The sequence below is a fragment of the Pongo pygmaeus genome, chromosome 7 (genome assembly GCF_028885625.2).
Source record: "Pongo pygmaeus isolate AG05252 chromosome 7, NHGRI_mPonPyg2-v2.0_pri, whole genome shotgun sequence".
Taxonomy (NCBI): Eukaryota; Metazoa; Chordata; class Mammalia; order Primates; family Hominidae; genus Pongo; species Pongo pygmaeus.
The window spans coordinates 64,934,118-64,955,040 of NC_072380.2; the positions used below are offsets into that span (position 1 = coordinate 64,934,118).

Consider the following 20,923-nt stretch of genomic DNA (forward strand, 5'->3'; position numbering starts at 1 on the left):
CTAGTAAAGCACTAAGAAAAGTCGGGGTGGGGGGTGTCTGTTTTGTTTGCCACTGTTTATTCAGAATGTAGCATAGTTCCCGACAGAAATATATGACTGAATATTCTCTCAAACACAAGTTATTGAAAAAACAGTAACTGTCCTGTCTCTTTGTTCATTTGTTTTATGTTATCATTAGTTTTCACAAACATCGGGACCATCAGCAGGAATGTGAAGAATGTATAGTGCTCCCAATTAATCATAAAGAAGATATTATAATGCCTATATATTGAGTTTTCTCCCCGATATATTAAAATTTTCTTTAGAAAATAAGTTTCTAATAATATTCCATATTCAGAATTCATATACCCAAATACGCAACAACCAGCCCAAAGAAAGGATCTTAATTCAGATGAAAAACTATTTGCTCTCTTATTTCCTTTGACTTTTTCTAACTTATTTTTGTCCTCATTTCACTAACCAACCAAAGATTCCACTGAAAATGGAAGCGGAGGCCCCTACCACACTTGCACTCCAATCCCTTATGAAATTGACTTACCAATCAAAGATAAACATGAATAAGAAATTTGCCTTGTTTTGAAAAGAGACTAGGACTTAGTAGTGTGTTCTTCCCAATTAGCAAAATGAGTCCCTTTTTACTTCCCATGCCTAAGTTTTGCTTCTGCTTCCACAAATCTTTCTTTCATCAAGATACTGGGTTTTAAGTTGTTCTTTGTGTGTAAAATACTATGCAATTTAGAAACAGATCATTCTTGGCAGGGTTGTGTTGTAGTGTACTGGGAGCAGGGCAGAAGGCTGCTTGTGTTTCCAGGTGGAGTTGCTATTTCTTTATGCTTTTATTGATGGAACAGTTTGATTTTGAATTTTGCATGTTTTTGTAGTGAAAAAAGTGGATTTTCATTGTGAGAGCAATAGGTAACATTGATTCTGGGGTCCTGGCAGCATTATTGTGAAAACAGGTGAATTATCCTAAGCAATTCACAGATCTGGGAATTAAAGACCACAGTTTAGATCCCCACAATTCACAGGTCTGGGAACTAAAGATCACAGTTTAGATCCCCACATATTTTGTTTTTATCCACCAATCACCCACAACATTGTCATGGATGGAAAGTTACAGTAACCCTTATAGTTTTGAGAAACAGTTTCCATTGTTCTTGCTGAAGTGCAGCATCACTGAAGTAATTATAGAATAAATAATTTACCACAATAATTGACTGTTGTGATTTTTAGCAGGTACAGTTTTGATTTTATTGCAAGGCACACAATAGTATATACAATGCATAATTATCATCTTTTAAAGTACAAGATAAAAATAATATACATTATAGTAAAGAACATATGAGACATTCTTGTTTCAGAGAAGAAAATTGCCTTAAGGAAGCTGGGTTACACCCTTTTTGGATGTGATTTTCGTATTTATACTGAATCATCCAAATAGCTCTTTGTTAGAAAATAAATTTCATTGATAGGACACACAACCTTTCACAGCTTTCTCTTTACAATGTTCCAATTTAAACTCAGCCAATGTGCTCCCTGCGTTTGCGTGAGTCATCTTATTTTGTCCCAGGACTAGATGAAACACCTATAAATTGTCTGACAATAGTTACACACGTTTAAGAACTTTATTTCTCAGTAATATATCACAGAATAGAACCATTTTCTCAAGATTTTATGTGACTCTTTATTGATTTTTTTCTCCAAGCTATTTTTCCAAATGATGTATTATTTTTGGTATTAAGCCTGGAGTTTTGACTTAAACTCGAGGGATGCTCTTAGACTGGTAACTACTCTGAGACACTGCGAGTGTTTCCACTCTCCTCCCAGTTAGAGTGGGGGCTTTCCTCCTCAGTGCTGCCCCTGCACGGCTGGTTCATTTCTCTGTGCCTTCTCTGACCCCTCGTTAGGACCTGTCATCCAGACCTTCTTACCAGGGTGGAAAGATAGGGTTCATGTAGAGAATGGATCTGAAGGTTAAACACGTGCAGTTCTGGTCTCAAAGAGATACAACAGACAGTGTCCTCCTTGTTGAGGTCAGAGAATAGGAACATCAAGAAATAAGAGATATCAGACAGCCAGAGGGGTTTGGACAAATGCATTGCCTGGAACAATGAATAAATGGCAATGTGGTCCCTGCTTCACAGCAGGACATCAGGACATACAGAAAGCGTGTACACACTTTGACAATGAAATACATTTGTGAAAGTGGTATTTTCCCTGCTACGCTGTTTACTTTATCATTCCTTTAAAGCAGTACCCTAAAATGATATTCCCTTCTTCACTCCTTTTTCAATGTTGGGGAGTTGAGATTAACAAGAATCAAGAAGCTTGGACACCCCTCGTGGGCACATACAGCTACTATTCTCTCCTTGGGCTGCAGACTTACATATGAGGAGATGCAGGAAAATCAGGCAAACCAATAATGGCAATTAATGCCGTAAGAGCACATGAAGTGCTAACTTAAAGGAAACAGGCCAGGCGTGGCCAGTCACACCTGTAATCCCAGCACTTCGGGAGGCCAAGGCGGGTGAATATTCTGAGGTCAGGAGTTTGAGACCAGCCTGCACAACATGGTGAAACCCCGTCTCTACTAAAAATACAAAAATTAGCCAGGCTTGGTGGTGCACGCCTGTAATCCCAGCTACTTAGGAGGCAGAGGCAGGAGAATCGCTTGAACCCAGGAGGTGGAGATTGCAGTGAGCCAAGACTGTGCTACTGCACTCCAGCCTGGGCAACAGAGCGAGACTCCGTCTCAAAGAAAAAAAAAAGAAGACAGAAAAAATTAAAGGAAACACACTACTCTGATTTCACCTCACAATCCTAGCTCTGTTATACTTTGCACTGGAAAGGAATCTGACGAGAAAGTCTCTTGGGTTTTCCTGTTCCATAAAGAAGTTTTTATATTTCCTATTTCACCAGGGCTTGTTTCTGGAACTATCTTCTATATAGATATCCTTCCTGTACCATAGCCAAGATTTTTAACTATGGGATTAGTGTAAACCAGTATTTAAGCCATTCCTATTTACATTCAGTTATAAAAATACAAGGGCAGATAGGAATCTCAATAAAACAAGAAATACTCAAAAGAGCACTTCATTTTCATTAGGAGAAATCACTTCCATTCTGCCATATGTCATCGGTGTTAGGTGCCATGATAATCTGGAGTAGAGGCAAACATGGTCAGAGTAACATTCTGAAGCCATGTGTAAAACCTTCAATGCAAGGTTTTGTTTTCAAAAGGTGAGATTACATACACCACCAAGAAAGTGCACGGTGAACAGAACTTAACAGTTGTAATGATGTCTGTAGTTACATAGGGCTATATAGTCAATTTTTCTATTAAATTCCAGAGGATGCTGCCCTAACAATATATAGGCTTGGAGTGTTATTTCTAAATTATCCCTTTTTTCTTCTCAGGCATATTACAGAAAAAGCCATTACCTCTGAAATGGTAAGTTTCAGGGGGAAAAAGAGGGAATTTATATGTCATCTGGAAGTTTTAGCAAAATTACCCTAAATGTGCTGCTCCTGGCATTATCCCCAGCAGGTATGCCCTTCACAGAATGCCATGCAGGATGTGTCCTAGCACCAGGAGGGACATCATGTCCTCATTCAGCACACATTTAGGAACAATTCTACCTCCTGCTGAGAGCCACAAAATAGTACCTTGAGATCTACAGAAGCAAAACACCTTCCTCTCCATGAATAGAGAGGATCTGCGAATCGCTATATGTTCATAAAGAGATGTGGCAAATAAACTAGATCCTGCTAAGGCTACAACCTGGGAGCTAGTTAAAGCCTTTGTGATTCATTAACACATGAGTTGTGAGCACTGTTACAGGACTAAATGGTATTCAGGGAGTCTGAAAGAGATCATGCCATGACTAATTCCCAGCAAAATGTCTCAGCATCAACTTAGCAACTCAGGGGATATCATTAGTGTGCCCTCAGGAAATTGCCTGGCTGGGAGGCAAGCCTGTTCCTTATTTGCACAGGTACTATTATTTACAGAAGAGACTATATATATATTTTCAGTGGTATTCACACCACTTTATGTTTCTTCACAATGGGACATGCTTTATTATAAGACTGTCTACCTGAATAGCATGCTAAGAAAAAAAACTGCAGTTTTTGAGAAATTAAACCATGTTAAAAACAACCTTTTGAATGTTTAAATAATTTCATAAATAGCAAGATAATGTTCTGGTATAAGTGAACATCGGATTCCTCAGATGTGGGTCCAAGCCATACGTAAGCTGTAATTCTTACCACACAGCCACATGAAATGCATGTCCACACAGCATACAGTGAGCTGGGCATGAACCCTGGAAATAGTTCTCATTCCATTGGAGGTTGTTGCTGTCATTGTTAAACATCTGGATTGGATGCCCACTGAGCTCTGAAAGCAATGTTTTTTCTTTTCCTTTTTTCTTAAACCGAGCTTTTGAAACTACATTTCATAGGACGGCCACAGCAGATGGGTGCTGAACCTTACCTAGGAAACCAGAAGGAGAAGACCTGTTCCCTTGTTCATCAGAGTAACTGAGGTTCTGCCTCGCTTCTGTGCCCTAGAGAAGAGGTGCATGTGTTGCATGGACCTTTTGTCCTTGATGTTTCCACTGATCACGAATGTGGTCTGCATCTGATGACTTCAGACCATGAGATCTCTAAAAGTTTATTTTAAATTCTATCTTTTCATGTCAGACTGCAGTAGTGATCTGAGTTAAACCTAGATCATTGAACTCCTCTCTTCCTGAAGAACTGTACGAAGACATCTCCACGACTAGTCATACCGGTTTATTCATCCCATCGACGTCCCTCAGGTAAGCAGGATCCTGAACTGTATTTCGGACTCTGCTAGTGCTCTGCCGCTCCATTCTCATCTTCAGTGGAAAGCAGAAGTCCCGGAAACACCGCTTGAAGTTTTCATCAAGAAAGGCATAGAGAATGGGATTCAGGCTACTGTTGGTATAGCCTAAGGCGATGCAGAAGTAATAGCTGGAGAGAGCAGCTGTGCTGTGGGAGGTGCTCCCCAGAGCCTCCACCAGGATGAATATGTGAATGGGAGTCCAGCAGACAATGAAGACCGCCACCACCACCAGGACCAGTCTGGTGATCCTACGCAGGTTGCGATCTTTCTCTCGGGAGCCAGAAAGGAGCCGGACGCTCTTGAGACGCAGGATCATCAGAGTGTAGCAGACGATGATGATGAGGACAGGGATCACGAAGGCAAAGACAAAGACGCAGATCTTCATGAAGAGGTCCCACCAGGAGTAGTCATCATCTGGGAACTGCAAGGAGCACTCGATGACATCCACATCTGGAGGAGGGCAATATAAACCACAACACAGAAACCTGTTATTGTTATTACCATGGCTGCAAAGTGTTTTAAATATGAATTTTAATACCTTATATTGCAATGGTCCAATTATGGTAAGATGACATTACCTGAAGTAGATCACCAAATTACTAATGAACACTGTATTTTGTTAACCATCCTAATCTTTGTGCATGGAACAACGATGATAGTCCCTGTTTACTGGTAACATACACAATACTGTAGAATTAAGATTAGCTGACAGTCTTGCTCATCTAGTTGCAGAAGTTGTTTGACACTGACGGTTTGCAGAAGAGGTAAAGAGTTAATGTATAGCATGAGTACTTATTTCTATTTCCATTCATTAACACTTCTCCCAGACCTAAGGCTCTGGCAATAAAAAAGCCAATGTCTATTTGTAATAAATGACTAAATATTTCAAATCTAGCCACTGAATTTAACAAAAGCCAACTTGTTTGAAAAACGTTAACTGGTTTACAGGAAATCATTATGTGGGTCAACAAAAATTGATATGGAATTTGTTTAACTATAACTCAAGTATTGTCATTTAATGGAACCAATGACACTCATTGTGATTAAGGGCATTACTGAAACATAAGTAAAACCTTTGGAGGAGGTGGGGGAGAATCATCATCATCATCAAGGGAATTCTGAGTAAATCAGGCACATTTATTTTCATTTTTACCAACATTATTATGTAGCTCAGATAAAACAAATATTTGTATGTGATTACTTAGAAAATTGCTATATTTGCTCTGCTTCTCTTTGCTGGGTAGTATTCTCTTTAGAGTAGCCTTAATATTAGGAAGACCAGGGACTCAGGATGGACACCTTCTAAACTATTTTTGTGGGTGTCCCATGGGCTCGCCTTTCCCCAAACACCAGCTAGCCCACATTTCCAACCCCTGCCCCTGAGAAGTCAGCGAGCACACAGCAGAGCTCTCTTTGCCCTGGTCCTTCCTCACAGACAAGGTAGTCATGAGCAACACCATGAGCATGATTACAGTAATGAAAATATTTTCTTCTGACATTGGAAAAATCTGCTTCAAAAATAGCACATGAATATTTTTTAAATAGCAAAACAGCTCTATTAATGTTTTCTAAAACATTTTAATGCAATCTTAATAGAATATCCCATCTTACTAGAATTTTAATTACATATACTTTAAAATAAAAAAGGATATAATCATTTTTGACAATTAATAAAGACTATCTTAGAGGCCTTCATGTATCAGTGAAATACCAGATCAAACCTTGGAGTAGTAAATTAACACTTCCAGAGAAATTTGTCATTTTTGATTTTTTTAAAAAAGTCATTGTTCAAAGTAATATTACTATGAAGACTATTAACTTTTGCTTTAGTGTTTATGGTAAATGATTTTTAAATCATTACTCTTATCATAGAATATAAGATATCCATTAAGCAACTTTTGATGGGTGATATATGAAAAAAAAATCTGAGTTCAATATAAATATTCTATTCTGGGTTTGGACTTGTTTGTTGAATTTGGTAGAAGAGTTTCCTTGGAGGTAGGGACCATGGTTTGGTTTGTTTTTTTCTGCTTAGCTTTCGTTTTCAGCATTAGTTGTTTCCTGTGGCTGACCTTAGCTTATATGTCACTTCAGAGACATTTAGATGGAGGTTTGTTTCTTAAATGGTCCTCTCCCCGGTAACTTATACTTTGTCTACATGTTATATTCACCCAATTTCCCAGACAGAAGCTTGTCTGATCTGTAATTGTGTGTTACCTTCCTAACATTTTTCTCTCCATCCAGAATGTGAACTGCCTTAGTGGAGAAACCCAGCCTGCCTTAATCAACACTGAATCCCTGGCACCTAGGGTAGTACCTGGAACATGTGGTGCATAAACAGAATAAATTGTTAAATAAATGAACAAACAAATACATACCACATGAATAACAAACCCTCAAAAGGGTGTCCTAATTACAGCAGGTATTATGGAAAAGTCACCAGCTAAGCTAAGCTAAGCAGAAGCCGCACAGGGCTGCTGTTTAATTCGGATAGACTTTTAACTCCGAGGCTCAGCTTCCTCCCAAACAAACTGTCTTGCATGTAGTGGGAGATGATAAGTATTAGATGACTGGGTGAAATAATTAACAACAGCTACTTTACAAGACTTTGGGAAACAAACGTCCCACTACAGAGTTGGAAATATCCTCCAGAAATGTCAATGAAGCTGAATTTGTAGCGTAAAGAGAGTGCTGAGGCAATCATCAAGAATCCCAGTGCACTTCACATTATGCTAAGGGGATCAAGCCAGGCACAGAAAGACAAATATCACATGTCCTCAAGCATCATATTTGGGAGGTTAAAAAAAAAAAACCTGAACTTACAGAGATAGAGAGTAGAACCTCTAGTGGTGACCAGAGGCTGGGAAGGGTTGTGGGGAGGGGGATATACAGGGGTTGGTTAATGCATACGAAATACACTTAGAAGAAAAAGGATCATGTTCGGTAGCACAAGAGGGTGACTACAGTTAACAATAATTTATTATATATTTGAAAATAACTAAAAGAGTGAAATTGGAATGTTCCTAACACAAACAAATGATAAATACTTGAGGTGATGAATATCCCAATTACCCTAATTTGATCATTACACATTGTATGCTTGTATCAAAATAGCACTGGTACCCCCTAAATATGTACATCTATTATGAATTCATAAAAACTAAGCATTTTTTAAAAAATAAATTCCTGTCCAAGCATGCCATTTTTATTAAATGTTCTGTTTCAGGAAGAAGGGGGCATTTTCAGGTTGAAGTATCCATACAACTGCCTCAGTTTAACAAGCAGATTTTGGTTTCCTTATATGTTAATATCAGAGGGCTGCGGCTTCTGCTGGCTCCTGTTCCAGCATCTCATGGTTGTCATAATTATAGAGTTAGTTCTAATAGCTAAACTAAAGCTTTTCTTGTGTGTATTCATTTTGTTAAGAATAATTGTTTCTGCTTATAGAGATTATAATAATCCTTAGCTACTAGAATAAAAGTAAGAGCAGACTATGAATCCTCACATAATACACACACATACTACAGTATGGAAAATATTCGAGTCAACATTTTACGTTCACAAAGTGAAAGCTTTGCCTCAGAAAAGTTTCTTGCACTTTATTTCTATTTGCTGTAGGCATGAAGAAACAAAATCCTATGTGTGATTAATCATATTTTGAAATGCAAATATGATAAAGAAAGTTGGGCATTTCTTAAAATTTACCTAGTAGTATAGCTTGATACCTGCTATGGCTATGCTAGAAATTCATTTTGTAGTTTCAGAGGGAAAAGATCAGCTTCATTAAAAAACAATGAATAAAGTCATTATACATTTGTTCAAATCCACAGGACACGTAACCCGGAGAGTGAGCCCTCCTGTAAACTCCAGGCTCTGAGTGATAATGACGTGTCAGTGTGGGTTCAGCAGCTGTAATAAATGGACTGCTCTGTAGGGGAGGATGTGCCTGTGTGGGGTAAATGGAGGTAAATGGAAGCACTTCTCTCTGCTTTCTGCTCAGTTTTGCTGTGAACCTAAAACTGTAAACTGAAACCTAACTAGACTAAGTCTAAAAACAAACCATGTATCATGCAAGACAAGCTATGATTTTAGTGCCTTGCCCTTTCACTATGACCTGGAAAGTCCTCAGTATATACACTTAGTTATCTGCTCTCACAGGTATTATGAAGCCCCTAATAAACTGGAGCATTTATATACCTGCTGGAGCATTAAACAGCATAAGTAGGCCCAGAGTGACTATTCTGCTCACCTCCCCATCATTAATTTCTATGAGGAACAAAGATGCTTTCCATAGCTTTATATTTTGCTAGTAAAGCAAAACTCCTAGAACAGTACCTCTCACCTTGGCTGCAGGTCAGAGTCACCTCGAAAGAGCTCATAAATCTTGACACCCAGGCTGTACCCCAGGTCAATTACACCAGACCCTTCAGGGGTGGGATGCAGGCAGCAGTGTTTTCTAAAGTACCCAGGTGATTCCAATGTGCAGCCCAGAGTGAGAACTACTGTCCTAGAAATACAGGAAAAACATCAACAGGGGGCTGAGCGCAGTGGCTCACGCCTGTAATCCCAGCACTTTGGGAGGCCGAGGCGGGCAGATCACGAGGTCAAGAGATTGAGACCATCCTGGCCAACATGGTGAAACCCTGTCTCTACTAAAAATACAAAAATTAGCTGGGCATGGTGGCATGTGCCTGTAGTCCCAGCCACTCAAGAGGCTGAGGTTGAACCCAGGAGGCAGAGGTTGCAGTGAGCCGATATCGTGCCACTGCACTCTAGCCTGGCGACAGAGCAAGACTCTGTCTCAAAAAAAAAAAAAAAAAAAATCAATTGGCTGGTTTGCACGGGGTAAAACCTGATATGTCCAAAATCAAGTGGTTCTGCTCATCTGTAACTACCATCCATCTGTTAACTTGATTTTGAATGGCCTACAGCCAAAGCTGTTAAAATAGTGATTTGGACGTTATCCTTTAGGAATAAAAGAGGAAAGAATCAGCATATGTCACCAATAATTTATATCTTTTGTTAAAGAGAAAAAAAGGAGTGAGAAGGTGTGTCCTGGACTTGCCAGGTTGTACTTTAAAATTCCACATGCCTGTGGTTTCTTACCTCATCCTCACCCCTCCGCTTTCTACTAAGCATTGCCAGAATGGGAGACAGGTCAGGCATCTCTCTTCTGGCAATGTCATTATTGCATTCTGTGTTTAGAGGTGGAAAGGGACACAAAATTGTTCTACTTCTCATCTTCCATGGATTTAGGCACTACATTTCTGTCATCTTTTGGCATCGATTTCCACTAAATATGTGGCCTACTCACGCTCAAATTAAAAGTCTATATAATTTGAAGCTACATTTTTATGAACAGAATGAAATGACTGCTCTTACCTTCCCTGACTTTGGTGCCTCCGAGGACTATTGCAGAGATGCCAACAGATGACGACAGCAGCCAGATGCAGATATTGATGATCTTTGCCTTCAAGGGCGTGCGGAAGTCCAAAGCCTTCACGGGGTGGCACACGGCAATGTAGCGGTCCACGCTCATCATGGTCAAGGTGAAGATGCTGGTGAACATGTTGTAGTAATCAATGGAAATTACTATCTTGCACAGCACATCCCCAAAAGGCCAGGAATTCATCAAGTAGACCGTACTCTGGAAGGGCATGGTTGTAGTAACTAAAGCATCTGCCAAAGCCAGGTTAAATATGTAAATGTTGGTTGCTGTCTTCATCTTTGTGTATCTAAAAGAAAAGAAACAATAGCATTTCCCTCCATTTTCAAGTCAAACCCATAAGGTGAATGTGTTTGTGATAGTCTTTGGATTACTGATTTTGCTTCTTCATTCGATTATTCTTATATTCATTGAGGGTCTAACATGTAAAAGGACTGTTCTAGACATTAATAGGAAAAATGGACAAAGATTTCTGACTTTATTGTTTATTCTAGTGCTTTGTTTAAAAAATGTAAATATAGAAGATACAGAAGATAGCAGAGATAGATGAATAGACATTTAGATCTAGCATTGCATATAATACAGATCAGTATTTTGTGGCTGACAATTCATCTTAATCCTGCCCAGAGTCGCTTGGCTTTAAGCATTTTTAAAACACTGTATTCATTTTCTTTGACTTGTTTAAAACATTTTTTTCCTCAGGGTTATTTTGAGAAATCAATCATTATAATTATGATGTATTTTGAAAATACAAAATGGTTTTCAATTTTGATATATGCTCAGTTGCAATGGCTGAAACACAATTAGGTTTGCTGATTTTTGTTCTCCAGTGCACCATTAATTTGCCATTTTAAATATATTACATAAATAAAGCAGATTGAATTCTGCTTTTACACGTCATAGCACTAAGCATAGTATGGTACAGCGGGAGAGAAATAATTCTGTCTTTCTTTACTCCTTGAGATATTTTCTAAGCACGTAATATGTCTCATCTTCCAATTGAGAGAAGAGTAATTTTCAAGGTAGGTAAGAAAGATTACTTTTATACCTGAGTTATTCTTTACATTGTAACATGATGTTTAGGACAACTTCATTTTCAACTAAGACTGAGTTAAGAGGGTTGTTTTGTTTAGAGAATGCTTCCTCAAATATCCATAGAGTATTAAATAAATGTTCCAAACCACACCATCAGGTTTTCAAAGGCCAAGAGCTGAAATATGTTGGGAAAATCCATATGTTGATTACTTTCTACAGCCTCAGATTTGAAGACCTTGTCACAATTCAAGTGTGCCCCATTTGATATATGAATTTCCACATGAGAAACAACTCTGAACATTTCATGATAGAACAGAACAGCCCTGGCTCCTCTTGGAGGCAGTGTGGTCTCATGTGAACTCAGACAGTCCTGAGTCTGAACTCAGAGAATGACTTATCTGATTTTCAGTTCCTGCTAAATAAGAATCATAAAACCTAACTCACAGTACATGAGACAAGGGCAGTAGATGGCCTGACGCACAGGATCACACTCCAGCCTCAATGTCCACTGCCTTCCCTCCCCACCTCCCATCTCTACTCATTAGGAAGTGGCTGTGTTTGGGGTCAGCTGGGAAGGCATTTTGAAGACGGGTACTAGAGTTGGTATCTGTTAGTTTCCATTTGGATGTTCTGCTTACTAAAGAGTGATTTAATCTGGAAAGCGAGGAGTTTATTTAAAAATGTGTTTTGCCTTTATACTTTTTATTCAGACATTATTAAATGACCTATAAGTTTTAGATAGTGACTAAACATGGATGGCCAAGTTCTCATAGCACAGGCTTTACAAAAGCAGAGATAGCCAAGCAAGGACAGTTACTGAGAAGGAGCCACATGTTTCTAATGAGAAAGACTGAAAGGCTATCTATTCAGATATTTTCTTAAAAATATGGTTTTATGTTTGAAAAAAATGCATCTTACAAACCTAACTTCTACTCTTTCAACTCCTCCCACCCCAAAACCCCAGATACTAGCAAGGATTCCAGCAGGAATCTGACTCCTGCTCTTGTATTTTATGACTCTGATATTCCCCTCTTTCTTTATGAAGTCAGAGTGGCATTCTTTTTGCTATAAACTTAGGCAGACCTGGGTTCTAGTCCTTATTTTTCAAACTAACAAGTATACTTTAGAGGGTCCTTAACCACCCTGAGCTTCAGTTTCCCCAATTATAAAATGGAAACTATAATATTTATCTCATAGAGCTCCAGGGGTAATTAATGAATGCACCTGACCCAGACAGCATGTCTAATCTATGTCATGTTCCCCAACTCCCACCTCCCTTCTTACGTGGGTGGAAGCCAGCAGTTACCACAGGAAGCAGAAAAGAATGTAGTTTCTAGGTAACATCCATGGTCATATTTACCCAATTCAGCTTAAATATAAAAGGTGAGAATAAAAAGGAGCCCCAGGACCTGACACAAAGAACATGAATGGAATGATCCATAAATTACCGTAAAATGTAATGTGCATCTTTAAGTAGTCATACAACGTAGAGTGATAGCTTGATTTTAGTTTTTCAAAATATTTATAGCCAATAGATGTATGAAACTGCATAAGACTTCAACATGTAAAGAATTCAAACTCCATCTTCAGATCTCAGAGAGATGAGCACAGGCAATAATCACACTGACCACATTTCCAAAGTGCCTGCATCAGGCCCTCTGCCATGCATTCCCCAAGCTTTGTCTCATTTCATCCTCATAGTCACTTCATGTGGTAGGTACTGGTACCCCTATTCTATAGATGAAGTGACTAAGAATCACAGGATTTTCTTTAAAATTCTCAAAGTGATATAACTATAGGCATAGCAGAAATTTAAACCCAGGGGTTTGATCCCAATTCGTCCATTCTTACATCTCCCCAGCACTTTGTAATTTGCAAAGTCCAGTATTTTGACTTCCACGTATCTTACTTGATTCTCAAAACTACTGCCCTTCTAGTTTACCTGAAAGACTTATGTCTTTTCCCTCATATAGCTGAAGAAAGTTAGGCTCAGGTAAGTTAAGTGATTTGTTTGGTGTCAGCAGAGGCGGGACCTCAGTGGGAGGATCTGGAAGGGGTGGCAAGGCAGGGCTCCCTTCCAGGTTTCTGGAAGACACATGCTTATAAACCTACAACACTAGAAGGGGAGAACTCATGAGTATAATTAAAAGTAATGAATAAACTCTGAATTCAATGAATATTTATAGATAGTCTTCTGTGTACTACACTGGACTACTCTGTGAACGTGAATATAAAGCAAGGCTGTGATGCTCAGAGGCAGGCTGGTTGAGCCCCAGGGTATTGTTTGTATCTAACCGCAACAGAATTAGCCAGTCTTTTCATTCATTGTATGTCCACCACTGAAAAAACAAGCAAGCTTTCTCATCATGCTATGATATGAAATTATTTTCCATTTCACCCACACTGATTTACAAAAATTCACAAGCATTTCAAGCAAAATGGCACCATCTGGGTGGGAAGTTCTGGCTCGTGTGGAGGAGCTGGAAGTGGGCTGGCAGCTCGTGGCTGCACTTTTGAGCATACACACCACAGGAGCATATGGTATGAAAAGAGCAAAGTCCGTGGGCTGTCCTCACTAAACTGACAACATAACAGACCTGAAAAAACAATATGGTGGATGGAATGGGAAGCGAGGGGCAGGCCGGGAAGGAGGGCTTACCTGGGGAACTTGAGTTATGAGCCCCGGGAAGGCTATGGTGGCCAGGCAACAGGGCGGAGGGTGTTCCAGAGACTTAGAAATGCTCCCCAGTGACACTTTAACTCAAGACCATCCTAGTGCACTTCTCCTTACAGAGAAACAAGGGGTGGCTTCAAAATTGGCAGCCACTGGTGCTTGTGTGATGGTGAGGGGAACAAAGTTATCTGCTGAGATGTCAGGAACCAATGTCACCAGGCAGGGTTTCTGGGAGGACGTGACACTCACCATCCTAGAAAAGTGGCACTTGAGAAGGGGGAGCTGACCCTGCAACACAGCACTCTCAGGACTTCCTGTCCTTTCCATGCACGGCTGTACTCAGACAATATGCAAGAGGTAGAGGAGGTAATTATTGGATTATTAGCATGCTTTGCTGTTGAGGTGCATTGCCTAGGTTTGTTTTCTGTTTTTTAAATTTCAATGATGCTTCTTTAATCAGGAACTCTTTTTCACCTTCGTGACAATAGTATAATAAACCTTTAATCTTGATGACTGATTACCATATACCTTTCAAACCAACACACTTTCAGTTACACTGATTTCAGTTATTCTGGGTCTTGCCTTTCACTTATCCCCCATGGTGACGCATGCACCCTCTCTTCCCTCTCCAGTTATGTGCATGGCCCCTCCCCTGTCTTTACTCTTTCATTTCCCTGCCCCATAAGTAGCAGTATACTAGACTTTGAGGATGACTGAAAAACTCAATATACAGACCCTGGCTCTGAGGATCTTTTAAACTGAGACTAGATTATAATGTGAACTATAGGAATACATGGAAGGGAAAGAGTGCTGTGTAGTGAGGAAATCAGGACATATTTTGAAGAGAAAATTTAGCAGGATGTTGAGCTTTGAGAAAGATCTGGACAGAGAGAGAAGCTTTCTGGCTAGTGTCTTATTCAGAGTCAATGAGGAAATGGATTTCCTGGTTCAGGGTTCCTGCTGAGGAGTCACAGGTGGCTGCCTGGCATAGGAACAGTAGTGTCAGGTCACAGAGGGCCCTGAACACCAGAAGGAAAAAAATCACTTTAACATTTATTGATGACATTATGTGACAGACACTGTTTGGGGAATTTCATATTATCTGATAAAGTTGTCATGATGATTAAATGAGACATGCATAAAATTACTTAGCACCAGACTGGTACTTGATAATTGCTTAGTGAATGCCAGCCTTCATTGTCACATGACTGCTCCTGCTGTTGTTACTGTTATTATTCATTACCTACGACAGCCCTAATAAGCCATATCACAATCCCATAAGATGCCACTGCCCCTACTTTCTTCTGAAGAGAAAAAGTTTGAGAAAACGTATTAGAAATACTCTCAGTGTTTTTCAGTTCTTGGAATCTATACGTAATAAGTAAAGGAACTCAGGCTTGTCTTATTCCAAGGTTTCTTTAAAAATCAGGTATTTTATCAGAGAAATAAATACTGCCACTTCCTACAGTTCAATGTTGAAAAGCATTCTGACGAGGATGGTCAAGTATGCATCATGAGGGTAGAAAACATTTAGCATGAGAAACAGGGCAAGGTCCAGGCAGAAATACTGTAATAATACATTAAATACTACCCCTCAATGGACAAAACAATGTCATGTACATTGTGGAATTTTTCCATAGGCCCATTTTTGGGGGTGGGGAAACTGAGTTAAAAGGGAGTAGGTGACTTGCCTGAAACCACAAACTAGTGAGACAATGGGAATTCAAACTTCAGCTCCAATATAATAAAAAAGAAAAAGGAAACAAAACAAAACAAAAGCCCTGGTGATTTTCTAAACAGATTCTTTCAATACAGCGAAAACCTAAAGGTCCATAAAATGCACCTGAACAAATGCTGTTTGGTGAAAACACAAGTGTGATCAAATGTCACAGACCCACAGGAAGCTGGTGGCTCTCTTACAACACTAGAGCTGCCCTTGGAGTCCAAAGATGCCCAAGACACCAAACTCAGTAGGAGGAAAGCTCTGCAGCAGCAGGGAAAATGCAGTCCTTTTTCACAAATGATGGAAGATGAGAATGGTCAGAGATGAGTTTGGGAGCTCTTTTCTCTGTATTGCCAACAAGCATTTTCCTGGGCATGTCTTCCAGATGCATGGCATTCTAGATTTTATGTGCAAAATGATCAGAAATGGTGGGGGAAATGGAGAGGGCTGGTCAAAGGATACAAAGCTTCAGTATAAGATGAATAAATTCAGGGGATCCAATTTACAGCAGGAGGCTAGCATCAACAATACTGTATTGCTTATCTTGACATTTGCTGATTGAGTAGATCTTAAGTATACTCACCCCCCCAACACACACCATACATGCACAAAATGGTAACTGTGTGTGGTAATGGCTGTGTAATCTGTGGTAATCAAAATTAATGTATATCAAATTACCATGTTGTGCACGTTTAATATATGTAATTTTTATTTGTCAATTATGCCTCACCAAAGCTTGTGGGGGCGGGGGCGGAAATAATGAACTCTGATGTAAAGTATGGCCTCTGGGTGATGATGTGTAAATGCAGGCTCATCAGTCCCACAAATGCCCCACTCTGGGAGAATGTGAGAATGGAGACTGTGCATGTGTGGGGGCATGTGGTATATGGGAACTGTAACTTCCCTTCCATTTTTCTGTGAAGCTAAAAGTGCTTTTTTAAAAGTCTGTTTAAAAAATAAAAATAAAATGAAGAATGATGACCGTGCTGACGTGACTTTTCAGTGGAACTTACTTAAAAACATAATGAGTGTTTCACTAAATTTTTCAGTTAGTTTCAGTTCACCTCAATGAAATTAACTGCTATATGCTCTTCTGGGTTATTTACTATTGAAATTGTAGGGTTTTTTTTTTCTAAAGGGGCAGTAGTTTATTAATTTTAGAAAAGAAAGGAGGGAGGCAGAGGCAGGAGGATGGCTTGACTGCCCCACTGCACCCCAGCCTGGGCGACGGAGAGAGACTCCATGTTTGTTTGTCTGCTTAAAAAGAAAGATAAAAGGAAAGAAAAGAAAAAGAAAAGGAAAGGGAAAGAGAAAGAAAGGAAAAAGGGAAAGAAAGGAAAATGGAAAGGAAAGATAAGGAAATTAAATTCACTGCCTCTCAAAGGATCTGACTTTGATATCCCTCAGTCTGTAGTATTCTGAAGGAGTCATACTCACATAGGAGCCAGGCCCTTGCAGCTCTCCAGAATCACTCTCCTGTGTGCAAAGCACAAATGATCAAGAGAACAGCAGGCAACCACGTGCGATCAGGACTCCAGACGCACAGCCCCACGCAGATGCAGGCTATCCATGCAGGGTGGCAGCCAGAAAGGAAGGAAGGGTAACGGGGAGCGATGATTCCACGAGAACAGCCAGTGCCCCTGGGAGCTGCTAACTCCTCCTCTCAGTTGTCCCGGCTGTGGAATCATGCGCCTCTGGACCCCTAGAAGGAAAGTTCTAGTGCATTCAGGGGTACGTGCAGGGTGAGCACTTCTCATGCCCAACAGCACCTATAAGAAAATGACACCTCGCTAATGACTGGCGTGCAGTTTCCTAGGGCACAATTACCCGGATGCCTAGCAGTATATAGATACTTAAAATTAGTTTTCCTATTTTTATACAGAAAGCTGACCTAAGCCAAAGCAAGCCACAGAGCGTGGGCACATGGAGAGGGGGACAATGGCCCTCTTGCGCTGCCCTCTCCCCATGAAGCCAGTCCTCCACTGGACAGAAAGCAACCCAGCCAGGCAGAGGGCGCTGAGAAGATTCAGGGCTAAGCAAATTGGGCTGTGATACTGGATTGATCATTTAACAATTGCCTTTCCTTGGGCAGTTCATTAAACCTCTGTAGTTGATTTCCTCATCTGAAAACGCGCTCTAACAATCTTCATTTCATAGGTGTGTTGTGAATTTGAATGAGCTCAACAGGAGCTCTGAAAATCAGTCCTGTCATAGCTTCTCTCTGACTGCATGTAACTCTAGTCATTCTTTTTTTTTTTTTTTTTTTTTGAGACGGACTCTGGCTCTGTCGCCCGGGCTGGAGTGCAGTGGCGTGATCTCGGCTCGGCTCGGCTCACTGCAAGCTCCGCCTCCCGGGTTCACACCATTCTCCTGCCTCACACCATTCTCCTGCCTCAGGCTCCCAAGTAGCTGGAACTACAGGCACCCGCCACCACGCCTGGCTAATTTTTTGTATTTTTAGTAGATACGGGGTTTCACCGTGTCAGCCAGGATGGTCTCGATCTCCTGACCTCGTGATCCACCTGCCTCGGCCTCCCAAAGTGCTGGGATTACAGGTGTGAGCCACCGCGCCCGGCCACTCCAGCCATTCTTAATCCAAGGCTTCCCTGCGCAGCTTCACACCAGTTCCTTTGGGATCTCTCAATTCATCACATGGTTTTGTCATCCTCCATTGAAATTCCAACCTGCTTGGCCAATGGAGAAGGCAAGTGTTAGGCCATTTACAGTATTATCCCCACTCCTAAAATCTATTCTTCATATATAAGCCTTCCTTATCAAAGACATAAACCAGCACCCCCTCCAAAGAAAGGGAAAAAAAGGGACTGCTGCTGATCTTTCTGTTGAGGAATAAATAAATGTTATTCTGAAACCATCTCTTGTTAATATGATTCTAAGTATGTATTACTTGCACCACTGAAACCACATAAGCTAAACCTTCAAAAGGCAACTGTCCTGCAGCCATACAATTTGAGGTTTTTAGTTGAGCACAGAGACTCCTGGGGCCACGACAATTAAGTGCATCCAAGTTAATCGCGAATGAAGGGAGGTGCCAACTGCACAGCCACATGAAAATATTGCTGCTGATGAGATGCAGCTGAATGAGTCATGGAGAGGAGCTATTCTGTACCAGTGAGAAGCAAATTCCTTCTGAAACTAACTCTGAGACAGACATCAGAAAACATGTAAAGTCAACACAATCGAGAAATGATTTTGAAGGCTACGGTTTTTCCTGGAGTCTATTAAAGTTTAGGACCTTTATATCTGATCACCCAATTGGTTTCTCGCATTCTCACTTGCTCTCTTTCTCTCTCTCTCTGCAGTTGTATAGTCTCTGATCCCCGAGAAACAGTTCTACAAGACTTTGGCCTCCATCTGTGATCACACATCCCTCAGGGGAGAAAATAATTTGGCTAATCCATGTAAGCAGTTGCAATTCTCTCTTTCAAAAGGTTGTCAAATGTATACAAATTACTTTGAGAAATGAAAGGTAGTCTCTTGAAAATAATTTCTGAAGTTATTTTTGCTACATTTGTATTAAAGAAAATGTTTAAAGACAGGATCAAGAAATTAAAGACAGTTTCAAGAAAAATTAGAACATACTATATTAACCAAAGCCTAAAATAAGACTGGTGTCCTGTAGGGAGCAGCCATTGGTGAATTATACAGGTACCATATTGTACCTTTGCTTTTTTTTAATGCCTCTGTATGTGTGATTTGCTGATATTATCTAAGGTAGGCTATGTTGACACTTAGAAGAATGTGGAACATGTATGTACACACAACTACAGTGATTACAACACATACTTCAAGGATGGAGAAGAAGAAACTCGGGAGAGAAGAGGCAGGCATTGTGCCAGACCCTCTGTCACCCCATTCCGTCCCACACTTCTCTAGTTCCAAGACAGCCACATAGTTTTGGTGAGGCTGAGACAAGTACAACCATGAGGCCCAGACAGGCCCAGGGGTGACTTGAATGAGTCAGTAAATGGCACATAACCTAAGATGATCCCAGCAGAGGAAGCCTGGAACTTCTGTTCAGTGGACTGGGGAAGAAACACTGTATCCTGCTATTTATAAGCAAGAAGATGAGTATTTTTAGAAAGACTAAGCTCTACGCCTAGCAAGCTTGGGTGAGTTGGCTCCCTTTGGTGCAGAAATTTGAGTTCAGGAAATGTAACCATTTCCATAGTACTTTTGCAGTTTTGTTTTCTTCTAGGCCCCTTACAAAGTTCCCCCTTTGGGGAGGTTTCAATACTGCTGAGGCTGAACTGTAGGGAAGCAAAGGTCTCCCAGAGGAAGGTTCGTGAGAGATTGAACCCTACAGGTCTGTATTGTGATAGCAACAAATTAATTACAACTAATGAAAAAAGGAATAGGCTAAACTAAGACCAAGGATCAAAGAATTTTCTGATTCCTCCTATTTTTTCTTAACAAAATTTCCTTATTTATCCTTATAATTAATTTACAGAAATAAATGAAAAGAGAATATATACATAATTGTTGTGAAAACTGAAGCTTGACAGAGTGTCCTTTTAAGGAGAACAGAAAGAGGATGGGCAGTGTTCTGAGCTGAACTGTGTCCTCTCAAAATTCCTGTGTTGAAGTCCTAAACCCCAGTACTTCAGAATGTGACTGTACAGGCCTGCTTTGGTATCCCTGGGGGATTGGTTCCAGGACCCCCCTGTCGGATCCAAAAATCCATGGATGCTCCAGTCCCTGATATAAAATGAGATAGTGTTTGCATATAACTTACGCAGATCCTCCCTTATACTCTAAGTCATCTCAAGATTACTTATAATACCTACTACAACGTAAAGGTTATGTAAATAGTTGTTATACTCTATTGTTTATGGAATAATGACAAGAAAGAAAGTCTGTACATCTTCAGTACAGGTGCAATTTAAAAAAACAACATTTTTCAGCCATGGTTGGTTGAATCCATGGATGCAGAATTCACAGATATGGAATGAGGGCTGACTGCATTTGGAGACAGGAGCTTTAAAGAGATAATTAAGGTAAATGAAGCCATATGGGTGGGCCCCAATCTGATATGACTGGTGTCCTCATAAGAAGAAGAGATTAGGACACAGATGTGTAGGGGAAAGGCTATGTGAAGTTACGGGGAGAAGGCAGCATCTATAGGCCGAGGAGAGAGGCCTCGGGCCTCAGGGGAAG

General features: G+C 40.3%; 1 protein-coding gene across 3 annotated transcripts in view; it reads right to left on the minus strand.

Moving 5' to 3' along the window:
* Positions 1-1,220: 1,220 nt before the first annotated feature.
* The window catches only part of OPRK1 (opioid receptor kappa 1), a 167,442-nt gene continuing 147,739 nt past the window's right edge, over positions 1,221-20,923 (minus strand). For 2 of the 3 annotated variants that reach the window (XM_054499482.2, XM_054499483.2), the window contains 2 exons: positions 10,253-10,605; positions 1,221-5,320 (listed from right to left, as the gene is read on the minus strand). In XM_054499482.2, the coding sequence (XP_054355457.2) occupies positions 4,788-5,320; positions 10,253-10,605 (886 nt within the window). In that variant the 3' untranslated portion in view covers positions 1,221-4,787. Of the gene's footprint in view, positions 5,321-10,252; positions 10,606-17,185; positions 18,433-20,923 lie in introns of all 3 variants that reach the window. The other variant, XM_063668776.1, reaches the window with a different exon arrangement.